Below are 25425 nucleotides of genomic sequence, written 5' to 3' on the forward strand. Positions count from 1 at the left end.
AATAATAATCAGCAATTGTACCTCCCATCTCTACCCTTGTAATATTTTCATTCACAATCATGTTCTGTTTTTCAGTTCATTGCATTTTTAATAGTGAATATAAGTGAATTTCACAGCAGGAAAATACAAAAGATCTCACCTGTTGTGTCAGACAGTTACCGGTTATTTTTCTGTCTGGCTACTGACTTTCTGTGGCCGACTTTGTGTGAAGTGGAAAACACGTACATCACGTGACAGACAGCAATTCCTCTCTTACTGCAGAATCATATTAGTAGCCTTTCAGAAAGGATCATTTCAGTAGTTTGCAACTCATTGTTCAAATAATTTGATTAAGATAAAATACATTTACAAAAAGAACAACATGTCCAGGACCAGGGATGGCCTCTCTGTGTGTGCTTTGCATGTTCTCCTAGGCCTTTCACACCAAAAAGAACCATGAGCCAGTTCCGGGCTGGTGCTGGGGCCAGTTCAAAACTGGTTACAGCCTTATCCCAGTTATGAACCGTTTGGTTTCACAACAACCAGAGCCAGCCGTGGAGCCGGCAAGAGAGCAACGTCATGACGTCACTGTAAACGTGTGTGTACGTCGCCCAATGCCGCTGCTCTTGTGGCTAACGATGCAGGCAGTTCTTACCTCAAGCCCAGCTCAATTCTGGGGTTGGAGTTGAACCGGTTTTTACAGGCCGGAGCCGGCTCTCTGGCGTTGTGAAACCAAAACACTGGCTCTAGCTCCGAACTAGCCCGGAACCGGCTCCGATTTTGCTGCGGTGTGAAAGGCTTGTACCTCTGTGTTTTCTTCTGACTGAACATGCAGTTTAGGTTCAATTGAGTAAGTTATAAATTGTAAAGGTGTGAATGTCAGTGTGAACAATTGTCTGTCTACACGTATGTGTTAATGTTCAAATGCTATCCAGGATGATGACTTCAGTTAACAAGGAGCATGGGAAACTTTTTCTTACCTGCCTCCCCATTCAATATTTACATGTAACTTATTCATATCTTATTAAAAAAACTGGGGTACATTTTTGCATACTGACTAGGGTTACGTAGCATTTATCTTATTCCAGTTTGTTTGGTGGAGAATTAAATCATCAAAGTTAAAAAATATATGTGGGATTGTTCCGCTAAGTATCATGCATTGATGCCTGATGCTGCACAATGCAACACGTATCTCCTGTCTGTCGCGCAGCATCAGGCATCAATGGGATAAACAAGAGATCAACAAATCGTGGTATTTTACCAACTCTGAACTGGATCCAAAATAGAACTGGCTATTGGAACCCATCCCTACCAGTGACACAACCACTATATGCATTTTACATACACCTTCCCCACCTGGCTAAACACACTGCATATGCACAAATGCACACTGACCGGCAGCCAGAGGCAGCCCCCCACTGAGTGAGTTGAGTGGCACATGACCAGCATTGGGGTGCCAGCAGTTCGGTGAAGCCTGGCTGTAGCCTTGGCCTATGTAGATGCACGTGTTAGGCGCCTGTGGTGGGGCTGTTGTACATGGCAGGGATTAGCCCTACATCATGTGTTCCACTCCTGCTTTGCCCCCCCCTCTTTATGTGGTTTGCAGGAGGAAAAGGCTTTGACTAGAGAGAAGAGTTTTGTGGGCTGGAGCTGTCATGCAGTACGTCTGCCTGCGTTCATAAACAGGCTTATTGAATGCAGCAGGAGCTAGGTGGGAGGTTCTGTTGTAATGGAACCAGTCTGATATCTTTCTAGTCAGTGCTGTTTACACAGTGTTTACTGTAGCAGATAATGTGAGCGCAGCAGGGGCAGGTTGCACCGACCCTCGGATGTGGGGCTCAAGTCTGGGGCACGACAACCACAGACCTACAATACACCCACAAGGGCATGTCTCAAGTCACTGTCGCTGTTTTGAATATCGCAGTTGCAGAAAAAACAGCCGAGTAGTCTCTGTGAGCGGATGGGATGCTTTATATGGTGTGTTCGATGCTGCAGCTACAAGCTTACCCTCTCACATTGTCTGTCTTTAAAGAAAGTGTATGATGATGGATGGGTAGATTAAATTGTAGGCCACTAAGGAGGAATTGGTGTGCTGAGGCCCCAGCGGCAATATTTGCAATCTCGGATCAGATATCATGTTTAAGTTCTTGGACAGAAGTGTAGCTGAAAAGAAATCAATCAGTGATGCGGTGGCGGGTGCTGTGTTTGTATGGAGAGCCTGTTTGATCGGGGGCCATCCAGTGTTATTGCCTGTGCTATCTCTGAGCAGATGGCCCGGGTTGAACCTTATCACAGATGTTTGGGAAATTGAAGTGCTGCCGAGTCACAGCGAGAAAGAAGCCCGATAGAGTTGACACTTTATTTAACGGCTTTCAATTGCGCAGCACACCACAGGCACAGTTCATGTCAATCAACTCCGAGACATGCTCCGTAAATGCTTTCTTTTATACGTTTACATCTCTGAAGCATTAATCTTTACAAATTCTCCCCCAAAAATACAAAAGCACACGTTTCTAAAATGGATTGTTTTCTTTTCAGGATGTGAACTGTGCAAAGCACCAGACTCTACTGGCTCTTTGTGGTTTGATTGTCTATATAATAAGTTCCCTCCTACTGGATGTTTATACACCTATGATTTGTTGAGCTATATTTAGCGCAGACCACAGTGTGTTTTGATTGGTTTTGTTGTGTAGACCTGCTGAAGCCTTTTAAATATTAGGCGTGGGCCTAATTTGGACCCATTTGTGTGATATTTCCCTCAGTAATTCCAGGATATTTTTGTAGATTAGTGTGTCTTAAACATTCTGTGGGTGGTTGTTGATTCTAGCTCTCCTGGCAAGACCCTACACTTACTCTGCAATTACTGCTGTATTGTCTTTCATAACCTGGTGTGAATTTCTCCTTATCCTACAACCTGACTTTCACTCTGTGGTTCTAGTAATTATGCCAGGGAAAAAGTATACTTTTTTACACACACACACACACACACACACACACACACACACACACACACACACACACACACACACATATTTTTCCGCTTGTTCTATGACATTCTTTTACAGCCATTACTGTACATACAGTAGAAGGATGTTGAGTGAAAGTGGCACTGGATGTGTTATTTTGTGTGCCCGAGTGTGTGTGTGTGTGTTTGTGTTTGTGGTCAGGTACCTTCCAGCCCAGTCTGTATAATTTGCTGTGCTTGGCTGCACGGGCCCCTCTGATCCAGCAGCAGGACATATGAACCCCATTGGCAGAGGGCACCAAGTTTTCCCTCAGTCTCAGACTTGAACCCTGCTGCCCCCGTCATCTGGCCGCCGTCGACCTTGATCCTGCGGTGGGAGTGTGTGTGTGTGCATGTGGGCAGAACCCGAGTATGGGTGGCCAAGGTGCTCTGGGGCCTTTTGCCTCAGGAGCTCCTGAGCCCTGAGCCAGGCAGAGCAACCGACCACACCCTGTCGCGGGAAAAACATACTGCAAGGCTGCCATCTCCCTTAAATCTAGCCTTAAGATCCAACACCCGTACCACCAAGGAACAAGGGAGGAAAAAAACACCTATTTCTGTCTGAGCATGGGAAATATGAGCATGAACAAAAAAGACATGCACGCTTATTTGAGTTCAGGCTCTATGGGAAAACATTTTCTTTTTTCTTTTAGACCAGCGATAGTACATTGTGGAGAGTGGAGAGGAGATGACAGACAGCTGAGGAAAGCTAACCCTGTCTTTACCCCACCAAGCATTAAAAAAAGGGCGATGGAAACTGGCCACATTCATTCATATGGTGGTTCCATTGTTTTTGCTATTCTATTCTTACTTATGCCTGAAAGGAAAGTCCTTCAAGTGATTTATAGGCCTAACAACAAGCAATCATCAATTACAGTATAGTGTGAGTTTCCATACAGAGCTGTTCTAATAGTTTTGTTTGAACAGTGGTTATTTACAGAGGATATGGTTCTTCACCTAATGTCTTTACTTTGTATCTTGATAAAAATTCAATCTTTACACCAACTTCTTTTTATATTACACTCGCACATTATTTGTCGGGAAGATGAATTGCGGTACGTAATGTGTGTTTGTTACACCAAACGGGAAGTCATGGCCAGAGAAGAAAAGTGCTTTTTTCTAGAACAAAGCTTATCACTTGAAGGGAGTCCTAGCTACGCGCCTGACATACCGTGTCATTATTTCAAACACAGAGTGAAGATCAAACCGAAATTGTCCCGATTCAATAGTTTGAAGAGGAGAACCGGCTCTCCCTCTGTGCGTCAGTGCAAGTTCAACACTGTTTGGTTTGCTTTCATCTTATAATTCACCACACTGATTTTTATCAAGACTTCCCCAAAGGTCTATGACAAAATATAGTTTATATCGGTTGGATTTTGATGATAGTTGTGTATAGGAGATGCAGGGATTGAGCCTCATGTTAAGGGTTTTAGAAAGCGTGACACGTGCCCTGCTCCATTTCAGCTGTTGTGTCTCTGTTTCTCCCACTCTTTAATTGTCTTCTGTCCTCCAGTGTGGAAGGTATCTTGTGCTGAGAGACCTCAGTACATCCATCAAACAGATTACTTTCACCTGAACAACTTGTACTCCGTGTTCCCATCAAGACCCAGATAACGGAATCAACCCTGTCTCGTGTGCCGGCGTCTCCTACTCGTCCATTTGATTTTTACTACAAAACACACTTTCTATTTTGGAAGGGATCATGCGTGCAGTTATTCAGTAAAGAGGATAAAGCCCAGCGAGAGATGACGCTTTACATCCTCCAGGCCTCACGTCTTCAAAGAGCCCCTACTGCTGGCTTAGATTTGAAATGCTAAACTATAGCCAAGACACATGAGTGGAGGAAGAGACTCCGGCATCAGCCCCGATTGTTTCATATCTCACCTTCTCACACATTTTACCATTCTCTCTGCAATGCAGAAGGAAAAAAAAAGCTTCTTTAAGACTACATTGTTTTGTAATTATTATCTCATGTATCTGCATTTTTTACAAATGCAACACCAACATCAAATGTAAAATATTTTTGCATGTGTTACAAGTTATAGAGTGTATATCTTCTCAAAACTTTATTGATCAATATCATCCAAACATATCACAGTGAAAATCAAACCATAATTAACCTTTGCAAACTGTGTATTCAGGCTTAAACAACATTGTTGAACAATAAAAGGGTTTCGTTAAAATGTTTGCACCTTGGTCAACTGAGCATTTCATGCATAGGAATGTCCAGTACTACTCTTTCAAATGTCACTCACTCACTAATATTGATTATGACCACCCCCTACAGGCATTACAGCTTGGGCACTGGCGACATGTTGTCTTTATGGATTAGAGCAGCAATATCTTGAACCGTATAGATGGAACATGAACATACAAGTTAGATGAAAGACCATTAAGTGGTTAGAACCTCTGTGATGATTGCATCCAGGAAACTACCCAAGCTGGTGGCGGCTAAGTGATGGTATGGGCTGGTTTTCATCAAAAAACGCCAGTTGTGGTGCTGGATTGAAACGTCAACGCCGTCATGTACAGGGACATTCTGGAGAAATAATGCAAGAAGGGTCTGGGAACAACTTTAGGCCGCAAGACAACAACCAAAGACCACATAGGGCAGCTGCAGTGAGATCATTTCTTGAAGCAAAAGGGTTGTAAAAGATGTCTCTTGCCTGCATGCCCCAATTTTGTTTAAACCTGAATACACAGTTTGCAATGGTTAATTGTGGTTTAATTTTCACTGTGCTATGTTTGGATGAGATTGATAAATAAGGTTTTGAGAAGAAACACACTCTATCTATCAAGTATAAATCACATTATCACAATCATTTCATGAGAAGAGGTCAAACATATTTTATTCCAACTTTGTTGGCGACTGTGTAGATAAATGGTGCATACATTTTACGTAACACATATTTCAAGTAAGCTTCCTACTGTTGGAATTAGATTGTATAATTAACAGTTAACAATGATGCATTTTACTATTCTTTTTTCCATTGGCATGAGTATATACTGTATACAAAGTGTAAGGTCACTGAAATAGTGGCCTGTGGGAGCTTCTGGTACTGCATTGATGTGTTTAAACGTTTTAGTGAGCTTCTCCACTCCTCTCCTCACTTCCTGCAGAACACTCCCCTCCCTCTTTTTCTCCCCATAAATCTGCCCGGTCATTTGTCCCCCCATGCCAGGACACACAGACGCTCAAGGCCAGGTCTGGTTTAGGTCTGCCTCTCTCTCTCTCTCTCTCTCTCTCTGTCTCTCTCTCTCTCTGTCTCTCTGTCTCTCTGGCTCTCATTTACTCATGTACACGGGGATGTTTACAGGAAACCGACAGTGTATTTGGTCCCATTACAAAAAAATAAAACACTATGAATTAAGTCTCTGAGGAACAGGGGCTGACCTTGCACAATTCTATTAGGCTAGATCTGTTACATGTGTGGACATGTTGTAAAGTGCACAAAACAATTTGCAGCCTGATATTGCAGTCTGCTGAGCGTGTATTTTCGATACTATTAAAGATAGAAGCATTAACGTGAACTTATAGTAGAGTATTGTACTTTGGGGATGTCCTACATAAAAGGGGCTATAGATTCTGACAAATGCTAGAAGCCGATGTCAGATATTTATGAGCTGTGTATTATGACATTTCTCTGCTGTCCAACTGAAGTTAAAGGAGTTTCATTCTCTCACCTATATGTTCTACCCATTGCAGATAGTTTGGATTTTGTATCGAGAGATGGAAGATATCTTTTTTTTCCCCTAGGATTCTGCTACCTCGATACAAGTTGCTTTGGTTTCATTTCATTTGGGGTGCTCATCATCGCAGATACTAAAATGATTCAAAATTCAACAGCAATTTGCCTCAACAGAAGCAATAGAATAAAATCATCAAATTCCCAGACATCAAATGTTTATTGGATCATCTTTCTACACTGGAACGACTCCCCCATGGAAGCAGTTGACAGCATCTTAAGTGGATTATACATTCAATCAATGCGGTTGTGTTGCGGTGGCAGCAGAAATCTCAGAGACGCATACTATCTCAAAATGGGGAAATAAAATGATAAAACTAGGCGCGACTAGATGGGGGTGAGAAAATGTGTTTTTTATCATTTGGGGGGGAAACTGACCCTTAAGACATTTCATCAATGTTGTATATGTAGAATGACTCACTTCTGAATCATGTGCTGCATATCAATAATACTGCATGTTGCGGTACACACTCACTCATGTATGTGTGTGTTTGTGTGTGTGTGCTGGCCGAAGTCAGAGTAAAGAAATAAACAGTGAAATATGAGTTGACACGTACACACGCTTGTTCGACCCATTGAGTAGGGGGCCACGGGATAGGGAGTACATTTAAGAAATCCTGAGTCAGAACGGTTGCGGCAATTCTTTTCTGCTGCATCACACACTTCCAGTAAAACTATCCCCCCCTCCTCAAACCCCATAGTCATTAATGACTTGCACACGGTCAGAGGTATTTTACTCACATCTCTCTCTCTCTCTCTCTCTTTAAGTTACAGTACTTCTTGATGCTTAACTGCCTTTTAATGGCACCACACTCATTACACATCCAGTGGAATTCAGTTTGGACATTAGTTTGCACAAACGCCCACACTCTCCCAATAACCCCCCCCCCCCCCAACACACACACACACACACACACACACACACACACACACACACACACACACACACACACACACACACACACACACACACACACACACACACACACACACACACACACACACACACACACACACACACACACACACACACACACACACACACACACTCCCCGCCTTTCCAAGCATGCCAGAGAGGGGGCATTCACTGGGTTGGTGTACATAAGTCAAGAGCAAGAGTGCCCCCTTCAGTCTGTATCCCAGCAGCCTTTGGAACAGCCACACTGCACTTAACGTTTACAGATGGCCAAAGACACGCGCCCCATGTACCCTCCCCTCCTCCCTCTCTCTCTCCTTTGCATAGAAGAGTAGTTACTCAACAAGGTTCCCGGCTGGTTATGTGGAGCTGTCTCACACCCCGCCAGTACAAACCTCACCCCGCTCACCTCTCAGCCCAACTCCAAACCCCCCCCCCCCCCCCCCCAACCTTCATCTGACCAAATGGCCCAGGGAAAGCATCAGGGGATCGGGTTGGTGGTGCGGAAAGGAGGGGGGGTATGTGTTGGAGCTTGGAAAGGCAAAGAGCCAAATAAGAACCATATTTCATCCACACTCCACCGGGGCCCTGCGTCTTCCAAGATCACACACGGATGCACAGGCGTTGTGTGAAAAACATTCTGTACTACAGATGCATGTGTACACAATCAAACGTTCACGCACAAGCACACATGGCTCACATATGGCCGGGTCAAGTCACTGTATTGGTATTTCAACCATGACAAGCATGCGGGGACCTCACCGTTTGCGTAATGGTAGAAGTTCTAATATTTCATCGTGTACATGGGAGGTGTTTTTCTGAAGTGTTTTGAAGAAATTATACAATTTCAGAGCTGTTGACCAATAGCTCCAAGGCACAACTTTACGTGCATGTCTTCATCAAATGAATGAATCCCTAATATCTTTCTTTCTTTTTTCTAATCTATCAGTTCATAATTTAGACTCTTGTCCTGTTCTGTACTGTAGTCGTGTTTGCCGGTCTTTGTGTCTGGTTCTTGTGTGAAGATGGCGGCCGTCCCAGTGTGAGCCCCTTCTCCTCCCCATCTACAGCCCCAGCCCAAGGTCTGGAACAGATTACATCTGATATTAAACACATGGCAGCAGTTAGAATAGAGAAAAGGCGAGAGTAGAAAAAAAGTTGTAAAAAGAGCACAAAAAAAAGCAAAGAAAAGAAAGAAAAACAGAGTGGATTTGTCAACGATCTCCCTCCCTCCCTACCTTCCCCTCGCTGTGTCCCGAGCCCCTTTTACACTCCGACTCTTTCCCTTCTTCAGTTACTGGTCAAGAGTATCTACAAGGTCATGGCCACTCAGGTCAGTCTAGCTGTCAAAGGCACGGACAGAGAGACACCTAAGTGAATACAAACTGAGAAGAGACCAAATATGTTATAGCTTTAAATTTACATATAGGAGTATGTTATGTTGCAGTTCAGTAACATTCTTTGATTGTTTCATGGAAAGACTTGCAAGTAGTTTCCCGTGCTCATAGCAGATGGTAGTAGTCTGTCTGACACACATGCCTTGTCCTCATTCTCCCATTAGAGATGTGGATCAGTGTGTTTCGTAACCTGTGTGGATAATGAGACGAGGGACTGAGACTGCTGGTATCAAGAGGAGCTTGGGTGTCCACACTCTGTAGGGACAGCACTTATCAGTCCTGAAGAATGTGGCATACAGACATTTAAGGTGGATTGAGAGTACATTCCTGATGTTCCCTTTTGCTAATTTCAGCATTTTCCTGTGAGGGGTCCCACAGGGGAGTGGGTCCAGCAGGCTCTCTATCAGCGAGACGAGCACTCAATCACGTCCATGTTGTCCTTTTTTTAGTGTTTATACTATGCTTTCTCGGAAGAAGAATCAAGAACAACAACAGTTGCTCAGCTTGTTCGTGCTGGAAATAACTGTAACAACTTCACACTGTTGTTTTGCCCCCCCCCTCACATCTTAACGAGCTGTTTGATTGTTCTTACCTATAGGTCACCTGCAGCCCAGTCACTATGGGAGGCCATGCTGACCAATAAACATAAAGAGGGCGTGATGGAGGTCCGTCGGCAACTAGTGGAAACGGCCAGCAAGGAGAACCTGCCAATCAAGATGAGCATGGGTAAGAATGCCACAGACGGAGCAAAGTACACAGCCTGGTTCCCATTACATAAAACACACATTCACTCAAAATCCCAAAAAACACAAGAACTCACATCAACGTAAAGCATCCTGAGCAAAAATAAGAAGTGTGTGTAAGTATTGTAGTGTGTTTTTGGCAGAACCATAGCGCCTCCTACTGAGTTCCAGCATCTCTGCCTTTGCCGTATATTTGCCCATGTGGCCTCGGAGGAAATCTGAACCACATGTTGGCTCTGTGACACACACACACACACACACACACACACATGCTCCTTCGCACACACGCTGCTTTTCAAAACTTTTGTTGTTTGCTAATGAAGCAAAGGGGGCTACAGCGAGGGCTAAACATATGTGTAGGCACGCAAAAATAAAGTCATTACACACACACACACACGCGCGCACACACACACACACACAAGTAAGTACACAGTGCCCCTGCGAACGTTCACCTTTATGCTCCCTACTGACTCACAAAGGTAATGGATGTACTACACTCAGAGAAATGCACACACACACACACACACACACGCACGCAAGTATAATGTGCAGGTTTGCATCTGGCAGAAAGGGGGGAGGGTGGGGGTAAGGGAGGGGCAATGTGGTCCCTCAGCACCTATAATCTATGAGGTAAAGAAGGTCTCGTCTCTCGTAACAAGTAGGTTGTAATATCTGGAGGACACACACACACACACACACACTCTGCCAAGCATCTGCGTGCACATGGTGGTTTCCTTTCACACTTTGGTGCTTAACAGCAGTACTTCTAAGTTCTCATTCTGGATGGCTGCTACATTGTGGATACGTTTAGAATTGCAACAACAAGGTTCAGGTTTCAAGGTTACAGGTTCTTTAATTTTTGTGTACTTGCATACTTAAAAATAAATGTCGTTCCTCCCGTACAACACTTTGCAAAACAGACAAACATTAGACATAGAGCAGCATGAAAAAGTTCCAAGTTTCAAACCAAAAAAAAAAGGTTTTTGGCACCAAAACAGAATTACCATTAAAAATCGACCGAACAATAGATCGAGCTGCAGAAAATGAAGGTGCAGAGACATTGGGAGTGACGGTAAAAAGCAAGAAAGTATGCAGAAGGTGTAGTGTTGAAGCTGCTCCCCCCTGCCGACTGACAGTGTGTTGACTTAATGTCTTTATGGAGAGAGAGAGAGAGAGATAGAGAGAGACAGAATGAGAGAAAAGGGGGCACTGTGAAACTGCTCGCACACTGAACCTTTATACCCCGCTGGCAGAAGCCCAGATTTCCATGAAGCTGCCTGAGCTCCCAGCTTCACCCCCCACACGGTTCCCATCCTGCCCACCCGCCCAGCGCCACCAGCAGAGCTCTCAATCCATCACACTGAGGCCAGTAACACAAAACGCTTAGCATTAATACCTATCTGTCAGTGCCCACTCACTCTGTAGGAGAGGAGAATTTTTCCACTTGCACACTTGCTGGGTTTATGCAGATCAGCAGAGAAAGTACTGTATTGGGATGCAACAGGCCCCGCCATTCCCACACATGCACACCGGCAATACTTGGCTTCTTAACATCTCAACAGGATAAGATCATCCAGAGAGAGACCGAAAAAATAATCCATTTCTCAGAATCAGGTTTCCCATAGCACAATACGATGATGAAATTCCCTGTGTGTGTGTGTGTGTGTTGGGTTGGGTTGTGCATGGTCCACTGTTTACATTGGGTGTTTTTGCTCTTAGCAGGGAATTAGTAAGACAGCTTTGGTTTCATCGTCCTAAAACATGCGTTTATCTGTTCATCTATATGTATGTACTGTATGTGTGTGTGTGTGCGTGCATGCCCACATGTGCGTGTGTCACAGTTATATACAGTTTGTGCATATATGCTGTGTGCAGTGCACTGCTACTGCAGTGTAAACGAGACTTGTTGACAGGGACTTTCTTCCTGTAGTGCTGCCCAGGCTTTTTCAAGAGGCGACGAGTGAGGAATGAGCAGACAATCGATGGCATTCATCAATTTATGCAAGAGATTTGGAAGAATGCTATGTCGTTATTGTTTAAAATAAGTATTCATATTTAACAGTGTCAGCTCTCCTTTTTTAGATAACAATTTGTTTAATGGCAAAAAGGACCTATTAGTCGTCTAGTAATTCACAAGTCAGTATTTATGGCTTTTTCTCCATGTTGTTCAATTAATGATTTTGAATCAGTATATTTCAAAAATTAGGACAACATTTATTTTTTGCAAAGGCAGTGAACATACATAGATCCCAATACACGGCCATTTATTTCAGTTGGACACCAGAGCCTTTATATAATAGCAATCAGTCAACAATGACATGATTACAAATGCATTAGAGTTCTGTCAGGTGGTTAATCATGTAACAACTTGAAGGGGCACACAGTTACAGTACTCCACTGCCATCATTCCAGAAACCTTTCACATTGTTGAACTTAGGTATTTTGATTTGCCTATATAAAACAAAAAAACAGCATGACTACAAGAACAGGTCCCTAACCGGATTAGGAGTTATTTGTGATGATCAAAACTTGGTCTATTCAAAGTGCTATGATGCTATTCTGACTTGTGTTGCCAGCGTTAGCCTCATACATATGATGTGGGATTTTTCTCTAGCATCATGGCTAAAGGGTTGGTTAATGTCTGCCTGTCAGCCAATTGGTCGGTCAAACACTTCAGTTCCAAATGAAAAATCTTCACCACATTTGATGGCCGTACCATTTCACACACACACACTTCAGTCACGGTCCCCAGAGGATGAAACCTAATGGCTTGGGTGATCTCCAGCTCCACCCTGAGGATGACATTTTGGGGTTTTGACTGAAACGTGTCAACAGCTATTGGATGGATTGCTGTGAAATGTGGCGCTCATATTCATGTTCTCCTCGGGATCAACTCTAACAACTGACATTTCATCGAGCAGCGTCAACATTATGTTTTGGTTTATGACCAAATGCCTGCTGAAGCAAAGACATTCACATGAGCCTCAGCTGTATTTTTTGTTGCTGTACTAAGTTGGGAACATGTTTAACATTATATGTGCTCAGCATCAGCATGTTCGCATTAAGCTCTAAACCTTGATGCCTAAGTTCATGCTGTACACTCTTAGTCTTGTTGACATACACACAAGATGTTAAAAGTTTTCTAACACACCGACAATAGAAGGTCTGGGTAATGTGTGGGTACAGCTGTACTGTTGTGACCTGTGCTCTCAACTCTATGGCAGTGGTAGGGTCTGGAAAGAGGCCCCATCACGCATCTACAAATAAAAGTTCCAGGACTTTCCTCCTCTTGGAGTGCATAAATAAAAGAGTCCCTCTGCCTTCCTGTGTCCCCCCATCCATGTAGAATTACTTATGAGGCTGTCCAGCTGCCGAGGGCTGCTCACCACTCACTCAGCTGACATCAGACATCACTTAGCCTCTGAGTAACCCTGTGCACCTACAATGCAAGTCATCTTCCAGTAACGGGACTAAATCATTGTTGGCCCCTGTACATTTTTATTTTTTTATTTTTTTAAACATTGTTCAGGACTTTGATCATGGCCCCGAGCCTCAATTGCCACTTCTGCACATCAGGCTAAAAATGGACAGCAGGTCAAACAGTTGAAAGCATGGGGATGAATAATGTGATCTGTTTTATGGCCGGTCCTCAATGAATAAATGCACCCAGAAGAAAAGGGTTCAGGCCAAAAGGTTCAAGCTTTGTCTGCCATCGCAGTGCAGTAAAGTATATACCTGAAAACCTTTGAACATAGGACACTGGTACAGGCTAATGTCATGAGTGGAGTTGCATGTGATTCAAATAACTCCATATTTTATGTATGCAATATCTAACTGACCGAACAAGTCGTATGGTTGACACTTGACCACAATTAAAATCACTGCTGCTTTCCAACAAGAAATAGTGTATATAGTGTAATAGGCCTATAAATAGAGTTTAGTGTCAGTGGTTTGACATTGAGTAAAAAAACACAAAAGGAAAGTAATGTAAAATGTTCCTAATGAAACCAGTTGTTTATCATCATTGAAGGAGTATTGGGGCCAGCATAAAGAGGGAAAACGAGAGCATTTACTGTATTCAGCATTTCGAGGATAACGTTGCAATGCTAAACCAAGGGTTTACTTTCAGTGTTAGTTCCAGGCATAAGAAAAATAAATCAAGAGGAAGATTTATTTATATACTTTTTTTAAACTTTCAGAATGAAGGGGAAATTCAGTTGTTTTAATTCTCAAAGGTTCGACTTAAATCTTGAAATGTCAAGTGCATTCTTGACATTTTGACTTTATTCTCCAAATGCAATTTCTTATTTTTTTTCTCTTCAATCTGGCCCTATGTCTTATGTCTTGGATTCTCTTGTTCCACTTGCCTGATTTTCTTTGTACATTTTGTAGAGCTTCGTTGAGTTAGAAATAAGGCTGTCTTTGCCAAGGACTGCTTCGGTAATTGTTCCGCACATGACAAATAAAAGAACTTGGAACTTTTTCTGAAGTTTGATCATCTCTCTGAGATTCTTTTTGCATCTGGCAACGAGCTGCTTGGAGAGTTTTCAGGGAAGTTTAGTGACATAGATAAGCACTAAGTCTTGGCCAAGGCTGGTTTGATTGTGTAATGGAGAACAGGCTTTTATGTGGCTTTTAAGTTATTTTATTCCCTTTTTTCCCCAATGTCTTACATTTTCTCACTCATTCTCCTATGATCTACCCAGAGCTGTAAAAGTCTGATTGTATTTGGCCCACAGTGGACCGTTCTTTGTTCGCCCTTTTTCTCAGTTGAAATCGTTCTAGGTCTTTGCTTTGGACGTGTCTACTGGTTCTGTGTTGAGTTATGCTTGGCACATCAAGCTGTAGCGAACCTTGGTATAGTTACTCTGCCAGGATTCTATGCCTCGATATGTTCACAATAGAGCTTTTCAGTATTTTGAATATGTCAGGACTGAAGAATATTCTTCCAAAAATACTTTTAATTTCAGCGAGAAACTTAATTCCCTTTTGTAGACACCTTGTCACATTATTGCCTGTATTAGTAAATGACTCGTAAGACACACCAACTCTTTTAGTTCGGCTCGGAAAGTATGTTTCCAAAGCATGCCGACTTGCAGAGGTCTATTTATATGTATTTATATGTCAGGTTTACTTATCTGCTGCTCTGAAAATGCATGTTTTCTTACTAGCTTGGTTGGATCATTCCCTCCATTTCAGACAGTAGATTGGAGGGACTCCAATTCAGTTTTTGTCATGTTTTACATCCAGTTTAACAAAGCTGGAACAATGAGTTGTCTTTGTGCCACGACTCCATATTGTATCTAGTATTTGTCAGTATTTTTTTTTTTTTTTTTTCCTTTTTTAAACCTGGCCTGCCTGTTTCTCCTCTAGTCATGTGTTTGGCCCCGCTAAAGAAAACATTGGCCATGTAGTCCAACAGGAAATACTCCCACATCTGGTGCTGGTTCAGAACATCAACATGAAGAAGTGAGCTTTATGGGGAGTTAATGTGTGCCCCCTCGCTCTATCCCAGCCCCTCGTACCTTCAGGCCACCCCTGCCCTTACACTCTCTCCGTCGTTCTTCCTGTGTCTTTTCTGAATCTCTGCGCAAGTTGGTGGGACGTAGAGGGTCATATAACAGTGTGAGGAGTCCTGTCTCTATAGTCTCTGTATTGCCTCAATAAATGTTTAGAGAGAAACCATTTAATTTACACTTATTTCACACACAAGTTGGCTTATCTGCGGCTTGTCAGTGTCCCTGCACCGCCGCTTTACGTATGTAGACATTCTCGGGGAACACAAACACACTCAGTGATGTTTAATCATAAGAATTCTTAACTGTAAACTCTGACTGCAATCCTCCACCTGAAGCTTGCACACGTATACATTCTGCACGGCCCTAGCTTTCCCCACGCTCGTAAAGTGTGTACTCATTAAGAAAATATTATTGTCTGCCATGGTATCAGTTATTCCCCTCTCTGCCATAAGCTGAGTGTATGATAGTCATTCAAAAGGCTGCTGTGCTTGGAAAAAGGTTGTCTATTTGTCCTGTTTCCACCCCACACTCTTCCCACCAGGACGAATAACTGTCCCTGCGTTCCAAATCACATACTTTTATTTTCTACTATGCTACATACTAAAAGCATGTATTTTTGTATACTGCAAAATGCAATTGGATGTATTAAGGCACCCGGGTATTTTTGGCATACTGCATTTGACATCATGCATTGGGACATCCTAAATTGTACTCTGGTATGCTTAATAGTATGGAAATATTGGTATTTTGGATGCATGATGTGTGTGTGTGTGTTTATATATGTGTGTTTATTGCAGTGTTGTACATTATTGTGTATGCTGCTTGTAATGGATGGCACGCAAAAGACCATAAAGCCAACCATCAAGAGTACAGTTGTGGATATTTTATATACTGTTTGGTTTAATTTGACCTTCGATACCTGTGCAGGGTTGGGGGTTCGATCCCTCGCCTCCCCACCACATGTCGTAGTGTCCCTGGGCAAGACACTGAACCCCAAATTGCTTCTGATAGTAAGCTTGCGCCCTGCGTGCTAGCTGCTGCTATCAGTGTTTGGATGTGTCAATTTTTTACAAAACAATGTAAAGCTCTTTGGGTCTGTGAACATTTTGGGAAACAACAGCGCTATATCAGTCCGTTTACCAAATGTATTTTCGCAAATACTAACCGTATGTATTTTCTTCTCCCCTCCTCTCAGGCCGCGTGACCCCTGAACAGCTGTGCTCCTATGTGCAGCTGTTCCGGAGCAGCTGGGGGGCGCTAGAGAGGAACTGTGGGGTGCTCCAGCTGGGCCTGGCCACAGCGCAGACCCTCAGCCACCCCGCTCTGCCCCGCTGGGATGCCTGCCTGGCCTTCGAGAGGCTGCTGCTGCAGGTCTGTGTGCTCATCTTACACAAACACATTATCCATATGCGTCCCAGGCGATGAAAAGTATATTTCTAAAATGGAATATTCGCCTTTTTAAAATACATGAAGATAAGACGTAATAATTTTTTTTATATTGCATTCAGGAGATGATAAATTCAAAGAGCGAAAACAGGCAGATACATTGTTATATTTTTTTTTTCAATAATTGCATTTTAAAGGTCTAAACAAGTTTTAAAAAACCCTTCTGGGAGTTTGTTCCAGATATGTGGTGCATACAAACTGAAAGCTGCTGCTCACTATTAAGTCATGACTGGGGACTGAAAGTAGACTTAAATCGCTTAAAAAATGCACACATGTTGTTGTCGAATATATCCTAAACAATGTTACACTGCCAGAAATGAAAACACACACACATTCCCTGGCAATGTCTAATTATCTCAGGTAGTTTAGGGGAGAACGGGGTAATTTGTCACATGGGTTGGATGTCACATTCGTTATATCTCGCCACCAGAGCACGCTAGCTCTGAAATGTTGATATAAAAAAGGTCCAGAATTGGGATCAGAGGTCACATACATAGACTTCCTTGGAGGAAGACAGCTGCATTTCAGGTGAGAGGATGTTTTGTGTTTTTCATGTCAAATTCAAAATATTTTGCTTCTCAGTGTTTTTCTTCTAGGCTTTTACACAATGGGTTTATAACAAAACACTTGTTACCCTCAGAAAGTGTGAAGGGTAAACTATAGTTTAGATTGTGGTTAGCAAGCTAATTAGTTGTCAGATGGTTGTTGGCCTTGATGCTAGCAAGAAATTCAAGTTGGGGTTGGTCGTCAAATTTTTTGGGGGGTTGGTTGTCACATGTTATCTCAAGGCTGCAGCCAGAAAAGGAACCCAATAACGAAAGAAATTGTCAAGCTGTATCCTCACTGACACCCCAGAGAAGGAAAGAATAGAGCAGGAAAAGGCAGCTAGCAAGCAAAAGAAAAAAGGGCAACAAAATCAAAACAACCCAGTGCATCCCAAACTAGACCAGCTGCCAAGGCTACAGAACGTTATGTAGGCCTATTTGTCAACTTGACAATGCAATTAAACATTCAAATTTGGTTCTGCCTCCTTGCCTTCTTTTTAAGATTTTTCCCATTAAGATAACATTGTGACAAACAACCCCATAGTGTGTGACAACCGACCCCTTGATGGGGTTGGTTGTCACAATGTGTCAGAGTGTCTTTGATGGTAAATTACTTCTTCATTACAATAAGTTGGAAAAAAAGAGAGACACACATTTCTAGCCAACACCTTAAGCTTCAATTTAATGTAGGAATGGCTATTGACAGATGTTGTGGTGATGAGCAATTCTCACTAGAGTAAAAAGTGTGCCTACTTACCCCGTTCTCCCCTACTCTTTCACATCTCTGCCCTTCGGGTAAATATTTTATTTGCGATGCTCAGCAGGTAAGTGAGTGCTTGTGGTTGGCTAGCTGGTGGCCAGAATGTTGTGTTAAACTGACAGGCAGGGGGAAAAAAACGCAGATTCCTCCCCTTCATAAACAGGCTCAGTTGTGTTTGGAGGGAAAACATTCAAATCCAGTAAACACTTGCAAAAACTCCAGGTTTCCATCACGTTGTTTAGAGGCTTTTTAGCTCTGAAGAGGAAGAGGACTAGTTTACGGGGGCGGTCGGAGGCGGATGTACTACGCCTGTGTTTGACTGTGGAAGGGTCAGAGGGCAAGGCTGATGGAGACACAGAGACAAGGAAGAGTCTAAGAGCAAGTCAAAAGCCAGACCAGCCATCGCTTGTCCACTTCAGCTCTCCAACAGTGATTAACTGATTATTTAGTCAAATTTCTTACACGCAAAGCAGCATACCCTGCACCGTGAGATAAATAATGCCTGAGCCCTTTCCTCCTCCCTTACCTTGCTATTTTCATTGAGTCTCTTTAAATATTCCCGAAGCTGTAAAAGCAAAGCAGTAGGACAGCAGAGTATTTAGGAACTTATTAAACTAAATCACGGAAAAATAAAACAAGCTCGCAGCAGTGGCCCCTGCCAAATTGGAATCTGAAAACAACCCCATAAACCTTGGGTCCTCAGCTGGGGCCATTGTTGGTTTATTAAATCAAGGAGGAAGACTTTAGGGCTTGATGGTTCCAGTATCCATGTACTCCATGGCTCCACTTTGATCCCCTCCCCTATGGTAATGTCTACAGTACCTGGATTATTCGAAGTACAACTTTCTCACCACTCATTTTTAGTTTCATAACCAAGTCTCATAACTATATGGGCTTGAGTTGACTGTCCGCAGGTGTGAATGGGTCTCATGAACTGATAATGACTGTGTTAATAACAATGTGTTGTTTTATTCAGCCTGAGGATAGTGTATGTTCTGTCTATACATAGAAATTGGCTGGAGTTTAAAATGACATTCCTCAAGAATCAAATCTCACAATCGAGCCTTGAGCCTGATGTGAGCTTTTTGTGTTTGCAATCAAAACGGGCCTGAGTTTTATTGGGGTATTAAGGGAAATGAGTTGTGTGTCCTCTGTGCCCCCTCTGTTTATTTAATTTTGCATGTGGGGTTTTTCCTTTGGCTCAACATGGACAGAAGAGAGAAGTTAATTACATTGCATAAATGGCGGGGTGAAATGTCTGTCAGCTCTGCCTAGCGGTTGGGCTGTGTTTGCTCTGCCTGAGAGTGTTTGTGAGGGCCGCTGTGGGTACGACTGGACACAGCTGGACATGCCATCGCTGGTGGACAGTGTGAGTTCATTCAGGCCATCTCCTCTACGGTGCACTGGGCCATTGGAGTGGACAGCATTCGTACTGAGGTTGAAGGGCCAGTGAGTTCAGGGCCCCGGCAACCTGGTTTATGCCATTCCAAACAGTTACATACATGCTTTACCTGAATAAAATAATGCTACTTTGTGACATACACAACCTTTCCTAAGCAGTGGCAGCGGTAGAGTTTTGCTAATGAGATAATGCAGTGTTTTGCCTAGGATTGAGACATTGCAGCTGGGCATTTGTGGGTGTAAGGAGGTGTTGAGCATTCGCAATAAGTGCAATGTGTTAGTTTGTAATAATATGAAGAGGCGACCATAGAGCATAACAGAGCGCTCTCTGCGTCATGCCTAGGGGAAAGACTGGTTAAATATGCTGAAACAAGGGGGGCGCTTGTGGTGTAGTTGTTCAGGCGTCACTCTATAGAGGCTTAGTCCTCATCGCAGCAGACCCAGTTTGAATCCAACCCGTGGTCGGTTCTCTGCATGTCCTCCCCTCTTTGCCCTATTTCATCTCTGTCTTTACAAAATACTATCTAATAAAGCGAAAAACGCCAAAAAATTATCTTTTTTTAAGTATGCTGAAACAAAATCTCATCGGAAATGAACTGTGTTTTGCAGCATTTACTTGAAAGGCAATGTACCTGTTTAGGTCTTACAGATGGGAGGTTAATGAGTTTGGCTATGATACAGATGGTATTATAAGGTTGACCTGTTATTTGGACTGTGATTATAAATCTGGTTACCTATGGGATACCTACTGTGTATCTAAGGAGACTGCTGGAATTGTTACCTATACTCATTATACTACCTACTGTATATTTGTATGAGATGGGGAGATATCTTCTTGGCTAGCACTGCCACCCTGCCTGCACCTATGACACTCCCCCCACCTCCCTGGATCCCCTGTCTGGCATGTACAGTGACTGGCCTTTGGGTCTGAATGGGTCAGATTGAGCAGGCTTGGTCCAGCTCCAGCCCGCAGTAACAGAATGTGTTGCCTATGCTAGACGTGTTCGGTACCCAGACAGGGGGCGTTGCACCCAAGGTAAAAACTCCAACAGACTCGCTCTTTCACCACTTCCCAGAACATCACAGGCACACTTCACGTACCTTCCCATCAACAGCCCAGCCAGAGCCTCGACCCCACCAAGCCAAACACGCACACTGCTGCTACTGCACATCCCTCCCATAGAGAGTTGACTTGGGATGTTTTGCAGCTCCTTTTTTATAATGGGCCACTTTTTAAGGCTATAGTATAGTCTCTGAGTGTGCAGTGCAGCCCACTGTTTATTGGTCCGTCACTTCACTGGACACAGTCATGTTGACAGCAGTGCAGTAGAGAGGAGCTAACCTTTCTCACCCCGGCCTGTTGCTTTCCTCCGCTGGGATTACCAGGGCATGCCTCTGCAAACATTCAAGCTCCGAGTTATTACTGGTCACACAATGCTGCAGTGCTCAGACAGAAAGCTGCACTCGGTTGTATGTCCCATTCTCCCATGAGCCACTGAAACTGCCTACCCTGGTCGCTATCTCTGCTGAGTGTTTGTGTTCAGGTCTGAAAGGCTGTATATATAAGTATAAGTGCAATGAATTTACAGAAGTGGAACTCCGAAGAAGAAGAATACTGTATAATGTGTATGCACTGATAATTGGTCATTTGCCCTCATTGTTTAACTTCACACAGGATTTATATCTTCAAAATGAGTCATTCTGAAAATATATGCATCTACTGAAATATGAAGAAAAAAAAATGTTTACCAGAATAAGCTATTAGAGGCCCTCGTGGGTCCGCTTGTTTCTAAGTTATTTAGACATGAAAACAGATCTGAGACGTCCAGTATTCAAAATACTGACAGGGTTGTTTAATGTCCCAGTATATTACCGCAGGCCTTTGGTCTGGTAGTCGGCCTTGTTGCCCAATTTTTCAGGTGAAAAAAAAGTGTTGTTTTGCTTCTTTTTGTTGTTGTTGCATAAACACAAACTAAAATCTCTATATGGATGCCATAGACTTATTTTTTGAAATAATTATGAACACGATGAAACCTCTTACCTAATTTGGCATTTCTTCTCTAATGTACTGATACACTATATCTGCAATAAGTTAATATCGTCCAACATATCGGCCTAGCTGATTTATCAATCTAGCTCTAATAAATTGTTTGGGAAAAATTGTATGTAAATCTTCTCTTCTCAACTAAGGCTGCTGCTTAATCGATGGAACATCTGGCTTCTGCCAGAGTAGTTCTATCTGTACTTACTTTTTTGGATTGAGTACCCTCTTTTATCCTATGATCTATCTTCATCTCATCAAAACTTTGCAAACCTACATTTGATCTTGCTCTGTCATTTATAATTCTTCAAAATTAGTCCAAAGTCTTTTATAGCTGTTGTAATTGAGTCTTAAGCTAGATTGGAACCTGGTGACCCTCATACTCCATTAACCCTCCTGCTGTACAGTCTCAGCGTGTGCATGACCCCTTCACCACTATCCCCTGACCCCTCCTGAACATACACTGACCTGTAGATGCTCAAAGCTGCAGGTCTGCAGTATGTCAGTAGCCTGACAACAACAAAGCCTGTGTCACTTTGCTGTTATGCGGCGCCGTGAGAAGACACGCCAATCCTCAGAACACTTAACATGCAGTAATATATGTAGCATCTGGATATTGTTATTTCTCATGGCGACAGAAGGAAAAATGTTGATATTGGTCCCGAGGAACTTTCATCTTATCTGAGCTGCATGCCACAGACAGACAGGGGGCTTAAAGCCTGTAATTGGCCTTTCCCCAGGGTATGGAGCCTGTCCCCACATCCCAGACATTCTCCTTATTCTCCATATCTGCTGTGTCCCTGATGCCCCCATGGGGAGGTGGGTGGGGGTGTTTGAGGGGGCTTTGCTGTGTTTTGCTCTAGAGATTGTAACAAAGGGGTGTGAATGACTTCAGGGCAATGCCCTGAGATGTCCAGCACTGACCTTCTCCTGTTCCCTACTGTTTAACGGCCTCACATCTGGAATGACCTGGACTGACCGTCTCCCCATCCATCCACTTTCAGTACCACATTCAGCTCATCCAACCCCTCTGAGTATCCGCTCTGTATATCCCCCCTCAGCCCTGGAGCAACACAGACCCACAAACAGAATGAACCACAGGAGGTTCAGGATCAACTCATGTCTGTCCCATGAGAAAGGGGCCCTCTCTGGCTCTCGCCTATCATCTCCATCACTTCTCTCCTAAACCAAACTTTATCCAGCACTTCCCTTTTTATAGAATGGTTTTCCTGTCATGTGTTCTCCAACCATATGCCTCACTAACATACACACAGATGTACAACATGTACTCAGCTAAAGTGGATGCCTCTGTATTTTGTAGCATAACAAGCCTTCCAAAACTGGTGGAAAAGTTGAGTTTATCAGAACTTTGAGTTATTTACCTATCTCTTCCTTCCTGTGTTTAGTTGGAAAGGATTACAGTGGGAGAGGGGAGGACTGATGGAGTTCACTCCCAGGAAAACCCAGGAATAGCCCCCATCTCAAGCCCTCTCCCCCCACTCTCCACTCTCAGCACCGGTACCCTGAGACGGCTGTGTTTACATTGTTCTGCACAGCTCAGGCCTAATGTACTATCTGTTTAATAGGCTGAGAGAGGCCTGTTTATAGAGAGGGACCTTTTTAACAGAGGTGATGGTGCTGGCAGGCCAGAGGGCAAGACCAACTCATCTCACTTCCTGTTATCATTACCTCTCTTCTCTCAGACAGATAGGTGCTTGGCTCGCTCCGCTCTTTGTATCGCTTATCCCCAATCGCCTCGCCATGCTGCTGGCTATGATTGTGCTCAATCCGTCTCGCCGCTGGAAAGGAGGAACACGGGAAGGCTCGATCAAGTTGCCTCGTATTAAACTACCTGGGCTCCTCTTCTCAGCTCAATACTAATTTGCATGTGCTGCACTTTAAACGTTCTACTAAGCATCTCCTTACTAAATCTATATCTCAGCCCACTGAACTGAAACGCCAAGGAATTGCTTTGATGTTAATAGCTGTAGAATTATAAAGCCACAGCTCTCTGAATGTTAACGCTGAGGAATTAAGATAGGGTCATAGGGGTTTGATAGACTAAAGATTTTGTTTTGTACTTAAAGTGTCTAAGAGGAACTTTCAGTTTGTGTTGATTCTAGCAGACAAAAGCAGATAGTGACACCAGTGCCTGATGTCCTAAAGATCTTTGCTGGTGCAGGCTGATGGTGAATACATGTGTTAAGGTTGCAAGCGAAAGGGAGAGAGAGACCGCAGGATGCCTTACATGTGAATATGTAAGATTGTGAAGGGAAAGTAAACTTTGATTTAGTACTACTGTTCGTAAATCGATTTATCTAAGTTTGTGGAAAATCCTACACAAGCAATGGCATTAATAATAACTATAAAAATAGCATTGTTTTTGCCGATGGTCTTGTTTGCTGTTACAGGTCATTTATGATCATCAGAGGATAAATGAGGCTGTTTCATAAACATTTAAGAGTTCCTCTTAGTCTCTTTTAAAGCAGTTTTTTTCTTCTTTTATTATTGTTCAGGCTGAGTTTGCTGCATATGTGCATCTGTGGATATTTTTTGTTCTGGTCTCTATTGTTTACTGTGGCTGTTTAACTGTTGAGTCAAAACCCCTTCATGTCAGTAGTATTTTTCATGTGGCCTGGATTTTTTTTTTCTTTCCTCATGAATGTGTGTTTTTGTGGGTTCTGTAAGATTTAAACCGAATGTTTTTCACAGCCTCAGCCAAAGGTTTTCCTCACACTTGCACAAGACCAAACTTGCAGAATCAAATGGTTGATCTATGTTGGAGATCATCCATAGCTTCTCTCTCCAGTCTCCACTTTAGCATAATCTTGGCATTTCAGATCTCTGTTGTACTGAGCTGCATTTTCATGTTACAGTATCTGGGTAAGGTGGTCTAGGGAAAATGATCCGAGGGGGCTCTCAGAGCACCCACTAACACTCTCTATCCCTGGTGAATCAGGTCAGTGTGGTCTGCTGACTTGGCCTCTTGGCGTCGGACTTCATTTGAGCATGCTCCAACAAGACACCACAGACTGGGGAAAATCCCACAATGCCCAGCATTCACACTTGGATTGTTAACAAGGAAGGCCGTAGAAACAGCTGACCGTTAGAGACGATGGTGGGGTTTCAAGAGACACAACAATGACCCAGTGTCCCAGAAGGAGCTGACCAAAGAACCACTTCATAACTTTTATATGCCTCAAACATGCACAAGACCCCTTCCCTTATTTTAACACGTCACTGCAAACTGTTTATACCCCATTTTCTCCATCATGAACTGCATCAAAAACTCTAGCCAGATGTGCGTGCACGTAAGTGCGTACGCCCATGTGTGCATGCATGCATTCATGCATGTGCATCCTTTAATGTGCTTATTCCGGCAACAATGTCTTAACTTCCTGTTGTCACAAACAGGCTCTCTGTTCCCTGTTGAAAAGCCCCACCTCAGGACAGATTAACTATCAGGTCATTTGTCACTACCTGCTGAGCACAGGCCATGGAGGGTCACGGCCCACAGGACATGTGTCTTTGTGTCTGTATGTCTGATCTGAAATGGAGACAGGGAAACATTCCAGGACCTTCTGAGTTTCTTCATTAGATACTGGTTGACCCCTCAGAACCAGAGTAAAGATTTTTAGCCAGATTGAAGATTTTATTGTGATTGATCATTTCAGGATGAAGAGTATATTATTGACCAGTAACAAATAAGAAACTCTACTGCTAGACCTCACAGAAGTTGTGTTAGTGCTGCAGATGGATACACAACGGTCCAGTTCCTGTATGCTTGGTTGACTAACGATGAATGTGAACCATTGGATAGTAATCTCTCAGATCTGGCTTGACCAGTTTCATCTTGGATTGCATCTTTTTGGAAACAGTAGATTAGGAGTGCCCCCTACTGCCAAGGATGGGCAAGGACTTGCATTCT

General features: G+C 43.2%; 1 protein-coding gene across 1 annotated transcript in view; it reads left to right on the forward strand.

Annotated features, from left to right (window-relative positions):
* The window catches only part of scfd2 (sec1 family domain containing 2), a 92947-nt gene that overhangs the window by 2999 nt on the left and 64523 nt on the right, over positions 1–25425 (forward strand). Inside the window, exons 3-4 of the mRNA XM_080033000.1 lie at positions 9641–9768; positions 16500–16675. Of these exons, the coding sequence (XP_079889126.1) occupies positions 9641–9768; positions 16500–16675 (304 nt within the window). The remainder of the gene's footprint in view (positions 1–9640; positions 9769–16499; positions 16676–25425) is intronic.

This window comes from Ammodytes marinus (assembly GCF_949987685.1).
Source record: "Ammodytes marinus genome assembly, chromosome: 8".
Lineage (NCBI taxonomy): Eukaryota > Metazoa > Chordata > Actinopteri > Uranoscopiformes > Ammodytidae > Ammodytes > Ammodytes marinus.